The sequence below is a fragment of the Myotis davidii genome, unplaced genomic scaffold (genome assembly GCF_000327345.1).
Source record: "Myotis davidii unplaced genomic scaffold, ASM32734v1 scaffold44, whole genome shotgun sequence".
Taxonomy (NCBI): Eukaryota; Metazoa; Chordata; class Mammalia; order Chiroptera; family Vespertilionidae; genus Myotis; species Myotis davidii.
Window position 1 is genome coordinate 16067174 of NW_006299705.1, and position 19066 is coordinate 16086239.

Genomic DNA, 19066 nt, shown 5'->3' on the forward strand with positions numbered 1-19066 from the left:
AGTAACTCAGATATGTTTCATTCACAGCATCCAACTATCTTGATACACAGCAACCCTGACATAGCGGTTGAAGGTAAAGGAGAAGTAATGTGAGCATAAGTGCTTGGACATTTTAATATCTTTTACCAATAAACAATAGTAGAACGCCACGCACCTGAATCCATGCTTTTCCCAAGGAAAACCTGTATCCTACCTTCTGCTTCCTGATATGCAGCTGGATCCTATTATAAGGGTAAGACACACCATGGGGAACATGCTTAAACTTTTTAGGCTACAAAAATGAAAGTTGATATTCATTAATTGTATGTCTACATTATGCAGATTGACCACTGTATTATATACAACATAGTGAAAGTCACTATTAAATGGCTTGTTGATAGCTCCTCGTAGGTAATTTACTAAACCGTACTTACTGAGAGTCTGTTAACCACAAAGGCAGGATTTGGTGTCAGGTCAAAATCAGAACAAACTGTGACTTTGTGGTTGATGGCAGAAAAAAATATTCTACATCAAAGGGAGCTGAGAACGCAATATGATGTCCTTCTAACATTTAATTCAGGTAACACTGCATTTCCAGCAAAGCTTAACGTAATGCAGGTAAGTGAAAATATCAAAACGTCAATGATTAAAACCCACCAGTTAAAACCTATACTCTCTACCTTTGTGAAAATGATAGAATTGAATTAAGAGAAAAGCCACTGAAATTTAGATTTAAGTAAATGCCAACAATGGATTCTGGAATAAGTCTGAGGATCACAAACCCTAAGCTGAATAATGGTTAGCTGTTTTAGTAAAAAGGAAGAACTCACACACACACATACAAACACTCAAAAGGCCATAATGTGCAAAACTTCAAGGTCGGGGGATTCAGGTAAACCATGACTTAGCTTTTACCAACTTTAACCCAAGTCTTCCCAGGTGCTAAAGTCAGCACTAGAGAAAAGCTATTATAAAAGCACTATGTTAAGTAATTATAGCTTTGTCTGCTTCAACTTCTTATACCATCTATATAATTATGTTGAGAGAAAACACTCCAAGCTCAAATGAAATAAATGACTTCAGTTTATGCCCACACGGACCTTGTCAAGTAGCCAATGACTTGCGCTTTCATTGTGAGTGACTAATATCAATGTTGGCTCTAAAGAAAGACACTTTTCATAATCGCCCAACAATCTGCTAAGTGAAAACATATGGATAGGCTTAGGCAAAGCCTGCCAGGGGTCTTTGCGGAATGGAAAACAGGTGCTCTCATTCTGTGCCACGTAATACCCCATTTACCCCCAAGTCCAAAGGTTAGAGGACTAATAGTTGCCTTGTGGTAATCAGGGAAAGCCAAGACACTGGCCTCGGTGAAACATCTGGGACATATTTTACATACTTGCAACATATGCTTCAGGTTCAATTAAAGTGAGGCTTTGGCACATTTATTAATCTTTTTTACTTTTATCCTATAAGAGGACCCACTGACCTGACCCTAATATTATACCATATGAGAAAACAGAGAAATAATGAGAGCGAGAGGTCAACACCTGCTCGTATGGCAAAAAATACATTTGTTTTCTCATGAAATTCCATTACGCATGACTCTATACACAAACTTTAAATAGAGGAACCAATGCATTTTTAAAAGTAGGAAATTACCCTTCTCCCACTCAGACACACTGATAGCCAAGACTTACAAAATTTACCGCTGCGAGAGCCAGTCAAGAGATGGAAGCTGGTAAACAGAAACTTGAAGGACCCCCTCAAATTTCCATTTCTTAGAGTAAAAACTTTGTATTTTAAAATATCCACTCTAAGGTTTTCTTCTCTATCATGCAAGCCTCTAAAGTATGTTATAAGTTATTACATTTGAGATTTTCTTTTTGTTCAGATGTGATTTTTATGCTATAAATTGCATTATGAATAAAAAGAGAAACCTCCTTATATATCACTCAAATAAAGAACTGGATTTATGGAAATCAGCTCACAGTCCTTTCAGATGGAAAACACACTGTTCGTTGGCATTCTGTACAGAAGAATACAGTTGAATTCACATAGTAATTTAAGCACTCCTTTCAATCAACTTTGGAAACTAGATCTAAAAACGAGTTAGCAAGGTGCTATCAATTTCAGACCACCAAACACTGGATCACAAAGATGCCACTTCAGAGATCTGCTCTTATGTCCACCATGGTGTATTCTACTTGGCATCTATGTTTTGTAAGCTGGTTAACCAGGTGTGCTATTGATTTCCCACGGCTAACATCCTCTCTATTAAAAAATGACCATAAAGAAGGGATTAGTGGTATAGAATACCAACAAACTAGCTATAAAATACAGGCTGACTTCAAGCAGGACACTGAAGTACTAGACTTCACTAAGGGTTTCCATTTATTAACATTTCTGGGGAAATGCCCGCTGTCAGAATGGATCTTTATAGTAGCTTTAATAATAAAGCAGCAACAAGCGAGGGAAAATGGCCATAAATGGATGGCAGCTCGGTGTTTATCAGCAGAGAAATGATGATTCAGAGCTGGCATGTTGCCTTAAAATACAGTCTCTCTACAGCTCTACCACTGACCTTAACAATAAATCATATCATTTATTGCCATAAGTGTATGCTCATGTTATTTAACATTAAAAACAAGCACATAGGTGATTTTGCAGAAAGATTTTTGTTAGTTTATATTTGATGATGTCACTAATGACTAAATGATGTACATAAGAAAAATTTTACATAAAAGCTCTATCAATTTAAAAATGTTTGAAATCACATTAGAAGGGAGAAAGTGTGTGTGTGTGTGTGTTTCCATTTTCCTTTAAGCATTAAATATTAGGGCAAAAATCATTTGGGAGTTAACTAATCACTGGGAATTTTTTTTTGACATTTTCAATGCTAACTTCCAGCACACAAAATCTTAAACTAAAATATAACTGTACATCTCTACTGGAACCAAAGGTCAAGGGTATAAATGAAGATACACTGTTTTCCTCCTTTCTTCAAAAAAATTTCACTGCTTTACTAGAACAGAATTCAGATAGTTTCTGGTGAAGGTCAAAATCCGGTTTTAGATGCTGAACAGCACAGAAATAATGAATGATAGCCTCCCTCCCTCCTCCCAATCTCACCCTAGGACTTTTTCCATTTTAGATCTTGACCTGCCCAAGCACTATAAACCAGCATCGCTGCCCTCCTTGCCACAGACAGCCGTTCTCCCAACCCCAGCCACTGCTGCAGTGGTGCAAGGTCATTCTAATTCCTCCCTCCAGTTGTCCTCTCTCCCCAGGGGACAACCCATCCAAGCAGGCCCAGAAACTAGCTGTTATTTACCGTGGTCACCATCCACAAGCCAACCAGCAATTGAAAAATGAGCCTATCTGACCACACTGTCCTGACCAAGGAGCCATGGGGCCGTTCCAAGTCAAGCCTAAGCAGAGGGCAGTAGCACTGGGATCATTTAAATGCCCTCCGCTCGCATGTGTTCCTCTGATGAGCCATTTCTCGAAAATTACAGATGACAATATCCATGTTCAGCTCATGCAGCCTGCTATTTTTCCTCTTCTCTCTTTCCCCCAAAGTGTAGCCTGATTTGTAATACTCAACATAGGACAAATGTTTGCCCTTCAGAAACAGTTGTCACCGCCGTTATCTTCACCGAGCTATCGAGTTCCAGACAAGCTGAATTATTTTATTTTATTTTTTTTGTTCCTAGCAGAAAAAGATTTGACCCAGCTCTGGACAAAAGCGAAGAGGATTTATAGCCCTCTCTCCTCTTTGCAACATGCGGTGGCATTGTTAGGATGATAAACAGCACTGTCCAATTTTCTGGACTCGAACACTTCAACTCCTTTTTTAACTGTCTGTGAAAACAGTGTCAGGCCTACATTTCCCCATCCCCAGGTACCCAAGTGCTGGGAAAGATAATTACCTTGTCATCTTTGTCATCTTCTTCTTCCTCGTCCTCTAGTATGTCCTCCACTACCTGCAGACAGAAACAGAAGTCGTTTTCATGCTCTTAAAAGAGAGAGTTTTGTTCTGTCATTTTGAACCTTTTGGAAATGAAAACTTTATTAACATTTGAAACAGAAGCACGGAGAGGGAATATTTGATCTAGAGATAAGGATGAGGGAAATGCCATGCCTTTAATTGATTAAAACCAGGGAACTGAATCCCAGTCAGGAAAACCCATTGTGTGAAATAGTCTGTGACAACGGAAACAATTTGAAATAATGCATAAGGTAAATGAACACAATCTGAGAGATGCTTTAAATCAGGAAGTTTCCTTTTTACCTACACTGCTGTCTATATTAATTAGGCGTTTTAAACTTGGGGCTAGAGAACTAAGCAGAAAACAGCTCTGCTATTTTTAAGTTACTTTCCAGCAAACTCTAAGATAAAGAACTATCTCTGTTCATTGATTCGTGCTGGTGATCAATGGCATAAAACTAACAACACCTCTCATGACTCAAGTTTTAATTCTTATGTATAAATGTCAAGTTCTAGCTATCTCTGTATTACTTTTTAATTTTATGAATTACCTGATATGCTAACTTTAATTCTGTGATTTTATAACAAGAATGAACATTATTATTGAAAACTAGAAATATATTCAATAATCAAATATGTGTAATATGTACATAATATAGGTGGATATGCATGTATGTAGGTGGGTATGCATGCATGTCTTTTTTTATATTTTATTGATTTTTTACAGAGTGGAAGGGAGAGGGATAGAGAGTTAGAAACATCGATCAGCTGTCTCCTGCACACCCACTACTGAGGATATGCCCGCAACCAAGGTACATGCCCTTGACAGGAATCGAATCTGGGACCCTTCAGTCTGCAGGCTGACGCTCTATCCACTGAGCCAAACCGGTTAGGGCACATGCATGTCTTTTAAATGGTTCCTGGCTTACCTACCTCAGCAGAATGGAATAGTCATTTCGGATTCACCACATAATTTCTGCTTGCCTCAATCAGTATATAACTACAGCCATTATTTATTTATTTTTAAATATTATTTTATTAATTTCAGAGAGGCCCGAGGGAGAGGGAGAGAGAGAGAAACATCCACACTGAGAATCATGGATCGGCTGCCTCCTGCACGCCCTCTACTGGGGATTGAGCCCACAGCCCCGGCATGTGCCCTTTAGTCCACAGGCTGACACTCTATCCAGCCAGGGCATAAAGCCATTATTAATGGAACTTCAACCTGTTTCAGGTGTTGTATTATGGTTTTACATACGTACACACACAAAAATATCCCATAGAAACCAACAAGTAAAAAAAATTGGGGGGGGGGTACCCTAACCGGTTTGGCTTAGTGGATAGAGCATTGGCCTGTGGACTGAAAGGTCGCAGGTTTGATTCTGGTCAAGGGCATATACCTTGGTTGCGGGCACATCCCCAGTAGGGGGTGTGCAGGAGGCAGCTGATTGATGTTTCTCTCTCATTGATGTTTCTAACTCTCTATCCCTCTCCCTTCCACTCTGTAAAAAATCAATAAAATATATTAAAAAAATTGGTGGGGGCGTTATTCAAGTAAGTGGCGATTTATTATGATTCTATTTATGTCAATTCTCATTATTGTGACCTTTTTATTTTTTTTATCTAGTCTGTACCTCTATCTCTGAATAAACTTGATAGAATAGTGATTAACAAATATTTTAACCTTTCTCCCAAAGCTCATAACTTCAAAAGATAGAGACCACCAGTCCTTCTCTCACATGACTTTCTGATACAAACAGGAATATGCTTAATTATCAAATGAAAACTTCAATAACTAAGACTGTATTATGCAAACAGTTACATAAACTAAGATAATATGTCAGGAATCCCAGTTATTCTAATATTTTTTCTCAGATATTCTAAAAGCATTAACTGCTTTAAAAGAATAGCCCCCAAAACAAGCCTTCAGAACCGATATAACTCACAGCATCTGACAACCTGTGAGATGGTTCCTAATATCATACTTTAAATATTTTATCATATGGTAGAATTCCTTCGTTTGGACATTCAGCATTTTGAAGAAACCATAGTAGCACAATATCTGTTTCCAATATCTGGTGAGAATTTACACTTATTTGGGGATATACAAAGCAATTCAGCCTCAGCAAGAAAGAAGGATTCTTGACCTTCTCTCTATAACTATATCCTGCCACTCCATAGCACTATTATAAATCCCCTTGTCCAAGGAACACAGTGCTAGGTACTGTGGGAATACAAAATGAGGAACACCTAGATAATTCATCTCTACTCATGTCAGCTCTAAAGAGGCTTATAACCCAGTAGAATTTAAATGAGGACTATCAGATAATTTTTCATGTTGACTTTTAATTTACTGAAATGTTTAAGTATTCATATACTAAGTATACAGACAACAATAATTAGGTGCTATATGCCAGGCTATTCCAAATTGGACTATTTGTGATGGAAATTTAAATAGGAAAAGCAGTCACAATATTTCAGTATATATGTTGCATCTAAAGAATTCACCTCACAAATAGCTGAACTAGAACTTAAACCAGACTGTGGGACAGTAGAGAGCAACCTCTCAACCCTTACCCAGTTTGAAAAGAATAGAAAAAGAAAAAAATTCACCTCTCACAAGATTTTAAAAAATGATTATAATTTTGTATCTCTAATAAAATGATGTTTTAAATTTTAGATTTAGAATAAGTAATCTTTAAGATTGGTCACTTATCTATTTTATTTTTTTTCGATGTCAACCTAAGTGGCCATTGATAGACAAATAGATTAAAAAGTTTACGCCTCAGCCATAAGCTAGAATGAAATCTTGCCATTTTCATCAACACAAATGGACCTACAGAATATTATGCTAAGTGAAATAAGCCAGACAGAGAAAGACAAATGCCATATGATTTCACTTATATATGGACTCTAAAAAAATAATCAAAACAGAAACAAACTAATAGATATAAAGATCATTTTTATGTTTGCCAGATGGGAGGAGGGCTGGAGGGATGGGTGGAAGGGGGAAGGGCTTAGGAAGTACAAATTGATTGTTACAGAATAGTCATGGGGATGTAAAGAGCAGCATAGGAAATATAGCCAATAATATTGCAATAACTGTGTATGGTATCAGCTGGGTACTAGACTATAAATGTCTCATCATTATTTTGTACACCTGAAACTAATATACTATTGTATGTCAACTGTAATTGAAAAATAAAAAAAATTATTATAAAAATAAACAAATAAAAATTGTGTATATTTTAGGTATACAACATGATAATTTTTATAAATTAATTTGAGAGAGAGAGAGAGAGAGACAGAGAGACAGACATCGATTGGCTGCCTCTTGTGTGCTCCTTGACCAGGGATGAAACCTGCAACCTGGGTATGTACTCTGACTAAAAATCTAACCCCCCAGCTTTTGGTGTATGAGATGACACTCCAACCAACTGACCCACACCATATGATGATTTGATATACATTAGATTAAGTGATATTTTTTTACTAAAATTACCCATGCAAAGTCATTTATCAAAAATTTAAGAAAAATAAAATAAATACTATACTTTTACTCCTGTGCACAAACTCCAACAATATTTTCAAAAGTTATTAAGAATGTATTATATGCCTCCCCTCTTTAGTACTTACTATCATTCTGCAGGTGCTAGGAAGACAGAATGGTGGTGTTACATCGTGCCTAGCAGATGGCAAGATACATAGTGGGTGTTCAAGAAATTTGATAGAGTGAATAGATGAATGCATCATCTATTCTTCGTATCCTTGAACAAAATTCAGTAAAGTGCCTATCATTTATCCCACAGAAGAACTAGCTGGCCTGGGAAGACTTATACCTAATCAGTGATGCAGATTAATAAAAGCAAATATTCAAAATGGTTGGAATAGTTGCGTGGAAATACAATCCATGAATATTTAACCTTCATTTTAAGATTTGGAGACCTCTACTATCCTTTTTTAAAAAGAAAATATGTTTTTATTGATTTCAGAGAGAGGAAGGGAGAGAGAGAGGGGGATAGAAACATAAATGATGAAAGAGAAACATTGATCTGCTGCCTCCTGCCTGTCCCCTACTGGGGATCCAGCCTACAACTTGGGCATGTGCCCTGATCAGGAATTGAACCATGACCCTCTGGTTCATGGGTTGATTCAACAACTGCTCAATACCAACTAGGCGATCTCCAGTATCTTCTAGTTGATTTTCAAAAATTCAAAATATTACTGAACCATTAAAAAAAATGAAAAGTTTAATTTACACATTTTACAAATCAACTGCAAATCTTATGTTCAAGAATGACTCAAAGTGATCTGCAGATTCAGGCTCTTCATTTGTGAAACCAAAACTGTTCTCACCCTTCACAAGTGGGTAATTGGTTATGCACAATTGCTCCACAAATGTGCAGGCGGAACAACCCAATGCAACCATTTGCTTTTACATTTGGCAGAAGAGTGTTGTGTTAGCAGGAGGCCTTTGTGTTGTGTTTAGTGCTCTAGTGAGGGCGTTCCCCTCCTCCAGCGCCCTTTTAATGTTACACCATAAATATCTACAAGTGAGGATTTATAATATACAGGTGGCTTTCCTATCGATGCCTCTAAGTTGCTTCAGAATGTATCCCACTATTATATTTTGCTAAGGTGAAGTTTAAGGTGGCTTGAAAAATGGAGATAATAATAGCACCTATTCCATGTGTTAATCAAGGATCCAATGAGATAGTACATTTAAAGTGCTTAGCAAAGTTCCTGTATTGAAGTACTCAACAATGTTTGCTATTAATAAAAATAAAAATAATATTAATATAATAATATTTTAAACATTAGTTTCTGAGATTAAATTTTTTTTTCTGGGCAAAATATTCAGTGTTCTTAACCACATACAAAATTTCAGTTCATGTTTTACTAACATTAAGAAACACAGGTAGAGGCATGGATAAAGATTCCAATTAAAATGATAATGCTTTCACAACTAATTTTCAGGCTTTAATGGTCCAATGAAATAGATGGCTTTGAAGGCAAGAGTGCCTCAGAAGCTAGCCTGTGCTTTAAGACATGAGCCCTGGCCAAATACAATGAATATAGAAACTGCAAACAGCTTTTAAAAACAAACTGTATATATCACTGAAGTACGTTTAATGACTGCACAAAATTGCAACGTTTTCCAGAGAACTCAAATAACACCTATTATTTAGAAAGAGAGTGCTAGAGTTTAACACTTAACTAAGGAAAACAAATAAAATAAAAGAGTCCTAGTGTCAAATTCCAGCCTTTTCTCTCCAAATAAAAAAGAAAATGACTACTTAGTTTTGTTTCCAAGTATACAAAGTCCAGTTGCCCAAATATTTGTCAGCAATGATTCAATAACAATACATATTTCCTTAAGGAAAATAATGAAGAGTGAGAAAAATGCATAGGTTAGAAAACATACATTTTTACAGTGGTTCTTCCCCCCGCTCCCCCACCGCCCCTTATTCTTAAGGGGGAATAACTTAGATGGGCTCTAGAATTCTCTTCCCAAATTATGCTTTCCGATACCTTGCTTGAAAACAAGTAGTATTAATCAAACAAAGGAAGGGCACCAGGGAAATCAGAAAGATGTAATGCAAGCAGTTAAAAGTGACATGACCTTCTGTAATGTCGCTCGTCACGGACTTATATGCCACACACTGGAGGAAGGTCTTGAAAGAAACTGATTCTTGGTACTATTCCTTGAATGTAATACTAATAAAGATGACATTTTAAAAAACACACGTAGACAGCCCCAAATGCAGCATGCCAGCTACATTACAGCCCCACAGAATAAGCAGATAACATTATTTTTAAAAGCACATTTCTCCTTTCCTAGTCCATATTTGCTGGACATTTGTCATTAGTGTATAAAATATAATATGTGGCTGTACATTGAAAAAAATCTATTTTCAAAATGGAACAAAACTGCATCTGTAGAATCTATGTAATTTATATCGTTGTGTGACAGCTCTTTGTAACATTATGACTTTTAATTATAATTCAATATAGCTAAACACTATGATTTACAAGGAAATAAAATTTTATCTGGCTGAAAATGTTAATAATAATAATGTTGGTAATCTGAATAAAAATATGACATGTTTAGAATTATTCCACCAGACAAAGATGTATAAGTGAGGAACCAGACGGATGCAGAGAAGGAAGACCAAGACAGTGAAAGGATGAGGAAAAGTGAATTCAGTAAACTTCAAATTAGCATCATTATGGGACAGTGGGTACTACTTATTGCTTTTTAATATCAATTTAGTTTGCAAGTTTTAAGACTAAAGTTTCAAAGGGGGTTTAAAGTTCCATGAATAAGTATTAAAACATGTCATATTATGATTTTCCCAGGGATAAAGCCTTCCACTAATTTATACCCCTTTAAACAAAAAGGAACCCAAAGAATCTTGGTTATGTTACCCTTATCTTGAGTACCACAAAGCCCAAAACCCTCAAAAGCCAAAGCCGACACAAACCAGTTTCTTTTGTATGTTTACTTTTCTCCTAGGAAATAATCTTTGAGTTAAGTAGATGTTTTGCTATGTTCAGAATGAACAGTTGCACAATTCAAATCTCTTTACTCAAACAATCTGTAAAAACAACATATTAAGTTAAAGAAATCACTACTGTCCTGATGTGCAACTGTGATGTTAAAAATTAAAAAGAAAACTGTCACAAAAGGAAGAACTTTTATATTTAATTTCATATTCATAGAACATCCAAATGTGCACACATACTATTTGGATACATTGCAAAGTAAATGGCCATTTCCACCCTAGAGATGTGGAAGAATCTGGGGAGAGTGGCATCTTCAACATGGTCTGGAGTCCATTTATTCCATCCCATGTGTGCAGAACCCAAGCAGAGCAGGCATTTGTGTGCCAGTGGATTTATTACAGGTGTTAAGTATCACGGGGACTGAGAAGATGCATATAATCGCTCAGATTATTTCAGACCTCTTAAAAGCACTGGAGGTCGAGCTGAAGACTTTTGTAGGTGAGCCCATGCTGCCATTTTCAGAACAGGACACATGCTTCTCATGAGATTTTTGAGGAGGAATTTTTGCAAAAATAATTTACCCCACTTTTGAAAAAAACTAGTAAGATTCATAAACAGGTCTGGGATAAACTGTTTCATTGAGTATATCTCAAAAGCAAATGCATATCTGATGGCTGTTTAGTCTGATTCACGCTATTAAGAATTTGACCTTGGAGTATTTCAGCCACAGTTGTCATCAAGATAACTGAGCCACTAGATGTAATAATAATTAGTGTGATAGACTTGCCTGTGAGGTTGAAGATATTGTAGTACAAAAGAAGGCAGACTAAAAAGAAAAGCATTATTACTTACTGCTAAAAGACTTCCCGATTTTTACAGAGACACTCAAATACAATTATTTCTTCTTACAGAATGCATTTCCTTGGCTCATTCTGGGAAGTGCCATGTTGTAATTTAGTCTGATTCTTAATAGGAAATGTGGCTTTAATGTGGCTATCAGATGACTTTTGATGCATGCCACTGATTACATACAGCCTGTACTCTGCATCATCAACAACAGCATTCTTATTTGCAGTGTAATATGCTTTGCTGTAAGATGCAAGGACAGTGAATTTACTTTACTGGCCATGAGTATATAACCTTTTACTTTTTAAGTGTCAGCCTAATACGCAGAAAAAACCCTTCCATTAAGAGAGGCTAAATATATTATAAACTCTATAATCAGTATAAGCATCTTAAATGAATTTCTTGTATTTCCTTCTCGGTATTCTTAAATGTTCATTCTTATACTTACACAAAGCACTGTGAACTGAATTCTTGTGGTTATTTGAACTATGTCTCCATCTAAAGGCTTCACAATGTATTGTATTTTTGCTTGCAGGGGAAATTCTAATCTTGATTGTTTTTAGGATATTGCATACTAATTCAATTCAGTTGGGGGAAAATAGGTCAACTATTAACCTACAGTATGCTTTTTAAATAATAATGCTTTTTTGAAACTATATTATTTTTCAGGTTAAAAATGTACACAAAAGGTCAAATTATTGAATTGCTTGATGTACTTTGCAAATGAAATGAAAAGATAACCATTAGATTTATAAGTCATCTGTTTTTATAAAATTTAATATTTGTAAAGCAAAACATTTTCCCATTAATAATAAACATATTTAAATTAAAAGGAAAATTATGTATCTAAGCCTCTCTATATAAAATCAAATTTCCATTCCAGAGTCACCAATTTGTAACAAAAAAAGGCATAATTTGAAATATTTAAATATTAAAAACAACCTAAGGAATTTTATTTTTTGTGTCTAATGAAGAGTCTGCATTGCCGTTGTAAAACATTTTCTGCAAAGCAAGAGGAGCTGCTCTGACCTCTGTGAGCACCATGTCCTCCAATCCCCAGTCTTCCCAGAGATGCCCTTTGCTCTAACCCCATCTTATATGTTCTGGGAGCATTAAAGCCACAATAGGCAAGAAGTTCTTTGTCAGGTAAATATATAGTTGAGCACATGCAATGCAGGAAAATGCTACACTTTTGAAACATCAGGGACCTTTAAAGAATAGGATTGGAAAACCAAAAAAATAAATAAAAATCATTTACCTTGGAGATTAACATTAGGAAAATTTATAAGGTTTGATTCACTTTTTACAAAAATTCACAGCTACTGCCTATTTGAAAGAATATATTGGAAGTAGTGAAGGGGGTCAGGGGAATCGGTGGACATTTGAAGAGAAAAATATTCTGATGCTAATTTGATTTTTTTCTTGTGCCTAGAATATTTTGAGGCCCGAGAATATTGTCAAAAAATCTAACTTCAAAAATGAAGCATGTTTTGAATGTCACAAATCATATAGTCAGAAAACTTCATTTTCCCCCTTATATCCTTTTTCTATAAATAATAATGAAAAATAGTTTTTATCCTTTTTCTTTGTAAAGAATAATCACTTCACAAAGGACAGCCCTTGTGGGCTTGGACCTACATTTGAACTGGAAGAATGTCTGTGGTGAATGGTGAATTGTAGCATAAAAGCCTGAATGAAAAGAATGTGCATGAAACCTCACACAAAACCTCCATACCCATTCTATCGTGAGCTTCCCACAATACAACACAAGCGCTCTACATTCTAGAAAAGCAGGCCCAGTCCACTTATCATTTTGGCTTTATGTAGTGTACTGTGTGATTGCTAAATTAGTGCATAATGCATTTATAATACTTAGAGTACCAACATTTAGTTAAATAACCTTTATGTAAGATTTATGTTGATTTTTTTATTTCTCACTTAATGGCAAATTATGAAGAGCATGTTTCATAAAGATAATTCTCTATTTAAATTCATCAGTCCATTAAATATTAAAATTATGTTTCTGATGCAATCGAGAAGAAATTTGTCCAGCTTCAGTGATTATTTGCACTCATAAAAATTAGGCTTGATTAATAAAATTTAAATGCTTGATTAAGTTGACATTTTCATGTCCTATTCTGATTTATTAAAATTAGTCCCTGTGCCCAGGCCTGGTACACTAGTGTAGGTTTACCTTTCCCCTTCTCTTACTTGACGTCCAAAGTAGGACTGTTAGGAAGAAGTATTTTGCTTTAAATTTAGTGATGGTTTCAGGGAAATGCCCTGTTTTTACTCACTGGGGTTGGGGAGGCAGCCTTTGTGTTTATGCATTGTGCATGGTGTAGATTTGTATAACAGTAATCAAGAAAATGTTTCTTTCAAATATTTATAGACATGATCTGTGAAATGGCATATGTTTCTAATATTTCTGTAAAATTCAGTTTCCAAGAACCTTTAATCTGTAGAAAATTGGTCAAATATCTGCATCTGCTTTTTCTGTTGATAAATTTACTTTTTTGTCCCTGTGTGACTTCCATATACATAGCAGGGGGATCATAGACTATATATATATAATATTAGTGTTGTATTTCAGGCTTTAGTGTTGTATTTCATATATACATATATATTGATTTCAGAGAGGAAGGGAGAGGGAGAGAGAGATAGAAACATCAATGATGAGAGAGAGTCATTGATTGGCTGCCTCCTGCATGCCCCATACTGGGGATCGAGTCCACACCCCAGGCATATACCCTGACTGGTAATCAAACCCTGACCTCCTGGTTCAGAGGTTCATGCTTAAACATTGAGTTACGCCGGCTAGACAGGAAATCTTTCGGTGACAATGCTATTGTCTTTGTCTACAACCTCAAAACCAAGAATGACTAATGGCCATGGTAACCCATCCTCTCCAATAGTACTTACAAGGGAACAATTCTCCAAGGAAAGTAGTGACTTATATAGTGTTTAAACTCCATACTCACACTTGATTGTCCTATTTTATATAGGGTTGTGTGCCTAATTGCCATTTATTAAGCACTTACTATATGCTTGATACAGTATATTAACTGTCTCTAATCATCATAAGACCTCGACAAGGTAGGCATTATCAACCTTGTAACTGGTGAGAAAACTGAGGCTTAGAGGAATGAGTAAATTCATATAGGTAACAGATAGAAGGTCTGGGATTTAATCCCAGGTCTTTCTAATTTCACAGTTTGAGCTCTTAACCTCGACCAACTGGAAATGTATAGTGACAGCACTCCTTTTAAAGATGTTTCACTTTGCCCATCTGAATGTAACTCATTTAGAAAATTTGGTTAGGAAAATTTCCTTTTATTTAAACTTGCCAACAAAATATTTGATAATTTAAAAGATAAATGATATGATATAGTAATTATTATTTTTTGTATGATGAAATAAGTTCAGTAACAAATGACAGAAATGCCTTTGAAGGCGTATTGAAGTTGGGTTACCTATGTGTACTATTCCAGTTCAGTGGTGGAGAGGCTTTAAAGACTTTCGTGTTGTATTTCAGGCAACACTAAAATGATTAATAAATACAAATCTCTCAGGATTACTGGACTCCTAATAATAGTTCTGATTTATAAACATTTTTTCACATGCAGATAAAGACATATCATTTGGCTTCCACTTTTGGTTTGTTGATGGAGGTCTTGCAATTTCCTGTCACCTTTCCAAACCAGGGGCAATAACTCTACACAAATAGGATAGCAGACCGTCTGCCAACAGTACCCACCACACAGAATATGATGCTCAACACTAGTGATGCAAACTAAGAAGGTGCTTCTGCTAGCCCTACATCCTACCTTCCTCACCATAAAGTTGCAAAGAGTTTTGGCTACCTGCAAAGAGCAGTGTGCAAAGTCATTCAGAAAGAACGAACAGGACATCACTAGAAATTGATAGGATAACACATCTATCGTGAGAACTGAGAACAATACTGCAGGTATCCTTTTTTCTCCTTTTCTAAGTCACATTCTTTGATTATAGAGTTCACAAGATTGTGGGAGCAGCCCTGACTGGTTTGGCGCAGTGGATGGAGCGTCGGCCTGTGGACTGAAGGGTCCCAGGTTTGATTCCAGTCAAGGGCATGTACCTTGGTTGCAGGCTCATCCCCAGTAGGGGTTGTGCAGGAGGCAGCTGATCAATGTTTCTCTCTCATCAATGTTTCTACCTCTCTATCCCTCTCCCTTCCTCTCTGTAAAAAAATCAATAAAATATATTTTTTAAAAAAAGATTGTGGGAGCAGATCTTTAGGAAGTGTAACAGAGATAATAAAAAAAATGGCCGACATATGGATAAATGCTTGTTTTGGACATTTAGAGAACCATTCGAGAATGGTGAATTCTTTGGATCAATGGGAGGCTTTGAGGGGAGTTTAAGAAGTTGGTTTTCCAATGAGTTCCTGAACTGCAGGGGTCAACTAGGGTTCAAATAAGAGACAATCAGCCATTTATGGGGCAAGATCTTAAGGTTTCCTTCAAAGATGCCAAAGATAATTTATTGGGTGGAAAAGAAGCTGGGTTCCAGGGCAGAAATCCTCTAAAAAAATGAAGAGCATTTCTTTACCTTGTTATATTCTCATATGGGTCTTTGGAGAATCTGAGCAAAGTGGAAGAGATTCAGGAAGATTGCGGGGAACAAAAATATAAGATTAACTATAAGCGTCCTCTATGGCAGCTATTACTAACTTTAAATTCTAAGTCTCTTTCCTGAGCCCTATTAGATATAAAGCAAGAAGTTTACGTTCCTGTGAGGAAAGTCCTTAGTAAATTGACTTTTAAAAATAGAAGTGTTTATCTTTACATCTTTCTCTATGTGAACTGAATTGTCACGTACAGGTAACACTCATCTTCTACCATTCCACAATTTTATCTTTTCCATTTAAAGTTTAACTGCAGTTTGAGAATAGAGTAAAAGAACAGCCAATAAACTGAAGAAGTATTAAAGGCAAACATGGAGTTAGTTACTGGGTGAAAGGGACGGACTGACGTGTGGCTAAGAGCTGTGGCCACAGATAGCTAGACCCCTTTTCTTTCTTTTTAAAAAAATATATTTTATTGATTTTTTTAGAGAGGAAGGGAGGGGGATAGAGAGGAGAGAAACATTGATCAACTGCCTCCTGCACACTCCCCACTGGGTATGTGCCCGCAACCAAGGTACATGCCCTTGACCAGAATCAAACTCTGGACCCTTGAGTCCGCAGGCCGACTCTCTATCCTCTGAGCCAAACTGGTCAGGGCTAGACCCCTTTTCTTTATATATGCAGCACACATATATATCTGGGATGATCTGAATGTCTTTTGGCTGCACACTCTGCATATTATATACAGCCCTCTATCACTGTGCCTATTCTATTCATGTAGTCGATTTAGTTGTTTCCCTCACTACAATACAAACATCATGAGCAAAACCAGGGCTTAATCATCTTTGAACAACAGCCAGCACAGTGCCTTGTAATGTTCAATAAACTGTTGTTGAATGGAAATAATTAGGCATAAAACTTAGACAATTTTTTATTTGGAAAGAAAGTTTGGACTACTTATCCATCAAACAATTTTTGAGCAGCTAGTATCCTGCTATGTCTGAGACATATTGCTCTGTGCTGGAATTAGATACAGAAATGGAAGATATAATTAGGATAACTTTGGGCTGGTGGGGAAGACCAGCAGTGATTATTAAAATACAGAAAGGGGGATATGGGAACTCAGAAGGGTGAGTTCACTTAACCTGTTAGAGAGCGTGTTGGTAGGGTAGGCTGGTGGTAGGAAGTCAGGGATGGTTCTCCAGAGAAAATGGTAGAGATAACTGGTAATTATGCAAGCACATATGTATAAAATATTAAAACCTTATGGGCGGCAAAAACATTCAAAATGTGGTTTTCCAGTAATTTGAGGAATATTTCATATATATGTTGCTGAATGTAAAAAGTAGGTATGTTAATAGTACATTTAATATAATTCAATTTTGACAAAACAAAATATGTATGTCAAGCCAGAAATAGACATTAGATTCATAAACACATTGTTAAAGAACAGCATAAAAGGCACACAGGGTGTGCCACATTTCCTTTTATCTAAGACAGAAGGCCCCTCCTTCACCCCCTCCTCTATGGAAAGGCTTTAACCCTCATGGCTAATAGAAGCCAACACCTGCTCATCAAAGCCAGGGTCCCCTAAAAGTTCACAGTGCAGGTTGAAAAGGTGCCCCAGGATAGCTGAGCCTCCACTGGCCACTGAATCTCTGTATTGGCTGGACCTCAATCACTGTAATGTATGGCTCCAGCAGCAAGGACTCAAGTGCCCCAGCCACTTGTCCAGCATGGTGCCACACACCACGCCAAGGCTGGGCAACTGTACTGTCTGCCCCCAGGGCCCACATGGCTTCCAGGACTGCTCAGAGCTGGTGCAGTACATGCACCTCCACTAAGTTTAAGACCCAGGCTGTGCTGCCCTTCCCTGGGCCACCATGTGTGTCTCAATCTGTGCCACTCCCATAATAATCACTGTCTCTCCAGAAGTTACTGCCTTATCCTAGGCCTCAGTTTCCCCATCAATACAAAGAGAGAAGCATCTGTCCTCTTCTTCTTCCTACTGTGTTATGTGGAGCCTGTGTAATAGGTGCTCATCTGGGAACCAGTTAGAACTGGGTTTAGGTCACACTGTGCTGCGTGAGCCTTTGTAACTGACATAACCTATCTGAGTCTTGGTTCCATGCTCTCCCAATCGATGAATGGTTGATTTCAGGTGAAAGGGATTACAAAAGAGCATGGCACCCTCTGGTTCATTTCTGTAGTTTTCTCTCCCACTCCCGTCTTCCTACTACTCCCACATTTTGCTCATTCTGGACTAAAAAACAAATCACACACACAAATGATTCTGCTGGAATACAGGTGAGATAAAGCTGTAGCTATGGTTTGGCTGGAGCCTGTTCATAAGGAATCTTCTATGTCATGCTTGAAGGTGTTGTGGAAAGACCAAAGTAGCAGATGAAGACAGTCAGAATTTTATTTCAGAACTACCATCTTCCTATAGGTATTGAGGTAGGAATACAGGAGCAAATAATTTGGAGTAATGTTGCCAGAAAAAATACAGGAGGAATTTCAGATAACTGGTGACTATTATTGTAGTATAGGTAAACATCTCCCATTGTTTATCTGAAATTCTTACTTAAAAGGGCATTTGAATTTTTATTTTCTAAAAATAGGTTTATAGGCAACCTACATTAAGGACAAATTCAGGAGGTTTCAGGGGCTGGAGTTTGAGGGGATTTTGTAAAGTAGAAGGCCTGGTATTTACTGAGAGGGAGGATGGTAGCATGGTGGTGGTGAAGAATGGATAAAATGTGGAAAGCCTGTTGGTCCATGTCCAGGGACATGAGGTGATGGTCATCAGTGTGTGGGGAGACCAATCTGTACAGTGAGCAGTTGGCATAGCTAAGCAGTTGGTGAACAGCTTTGAAAGGGGTCACAGTGGATGAACTTTTCTGCTGACATCTGATTGGCTGTTGGTTTCTACTTCTTTATGCTAGTGATTCTGTTGGAAAACTAAAGGTCTGATTCTTTTCATGTCCTCGTATTTTTTGCAAGCTGGTGACCTTCTGAAAAAATTGAGGAAATTGCTGTTGAAATAAGCAGGAAAAAGAAGAGAGTGATCATCCATTTTTAGATGTGTTTACAGGCTGTATGACTCAGTGCTGCTTCTGTTTAAGAGTGAGTATGTG

General features: G+C 37.0%; 1 protein-coding gene across 11 annotated transcripts in view; it reads right to left on the reverse strand.

The window, feature by feature from the left end:
* The window catches only part of MCTP1 (multiple C2 and transmembrane domain containing 1), a 422223-nt gene that overhangs the window by 62227 nt on the left and 340930 nt on the right, over window positions 1-19066 (reverse strand). For all 11 annotated transcript variants that reach the window (XM_015571629.1, XM_015571627.1, XM_015571631.1 and 8 more), the window contains one exon: window positions 3912-3965. In XM_015571629.1, coding sequence (XP_015427115.1) covers window positions 3912-3965 — 54 coding nt within the window. The remainder of the gene's footprint in view (window positions 1-3911; window positions 3966-19066) is intronic.